General features: G+C 55.2%; 1 protein-coding gene across 1 annotated transcript; it reads left to right on the plus strand.

The window, feature by feature from the left end:
- Window positions 1-408: 408 nt before the first annotated feature.
- Window positions 409-714, plus strand: LOC136470614 (uncharacterized). The gene has a single exon (XM_066468398.1). It carries the CDS (start codon window positions 409-411, stop codon window positions 712-714), a length of 306 nt encoding a protein of 101 aa, XP_066324495.1.
- Window positions 715-921: the final 207 nt, after the last annotated feature.

Consider the following 921-nt stretch of genomic DNA (forward strand, 5'->3'; position numbering starts at 1 on the left):
AAGACGGCCGTCCCCTCCTTCCTTAGCTGGTTAGAATCTCTGATCACCTTCGATTAGAGGGACCATCCCTCCCACGTTGCTAGACTAGGACGCTACCCACTCATCATCAACCCCATCGTCCGTAAGAAGCACCTCACCAAGGTGCTGATGGACAGAGGCAGCGGCCTCAACATCCTCTATGTCGACACCCTCGACGCCATGTGCATCCCCTGGTTGGAAGTCCACCCAGCGGGCTCTCCCTTCCATGGCATGATCTTGGGAGCATAGGCGTACCCACTCGGGCAGATCGACCTACCCGTAACATTTGGCAACTGAGCCAACTTCCACTCGGAGGTCCTCACCTTCAAAGTGGTGGACTTCCCAAGGTCCTACCATGCCATCTTGGGGTGGCCATGCTACACCAAATTCATGGCGATCCCCAACTACACCTACCTCAAGCTGAAGATACCGGGACCAAATGGTGTCATCACTGTGGGCAGCGCCTTCTCGCATGCCTTCACGTACGACTGTGAGCATTTTGAGCTCGCCACCACGGTCATCAACTCATCTGAGCTCCCGCGGCTCGGGGAGTCGTCGACCCTAGTAGTCCCTGACTGCAACAAACCAACCTCCTCAATGACCTTTCGCCCACTCAAGGAAACCAAGGCAGTGGGGATCGACCCCACTGACCCAACCAAGATGGTGCGGATCAGGACCCAGCTCCCGGCCAAATAGGAATGCAAGCACGTTGACTTCCTGCACGCCAATCGTGATGTCTTCACATGGAAGCCATCTAACATGCCAAGCATACTATGGGACATCATCGAGCATGCACTACACCTCATCCTAGGTTCAAAGCCCGCTAAGCAGCGCTTGTGTCGCTTTGACAACAAAAGACGCAGGGCCATAGGCAAAGAGATCACCAAACTCTTGGCAGCCAGA

The sequence above is a fragment of the Miscanthus floridulus genome, chromosome 8 (assembly GCF_019320115.1).
Source record: "Miscanthus floridulus cultivar M001 chromosome 8, ASM1932011v1, whole genome shotgun sequence".
Lineage (NCBI taxonomy): Eukaryota > Viridiplantae > Streptophyta > Magnoliopsida > Poales > Poaceae > Miscanthus > Miscanthus floridulus.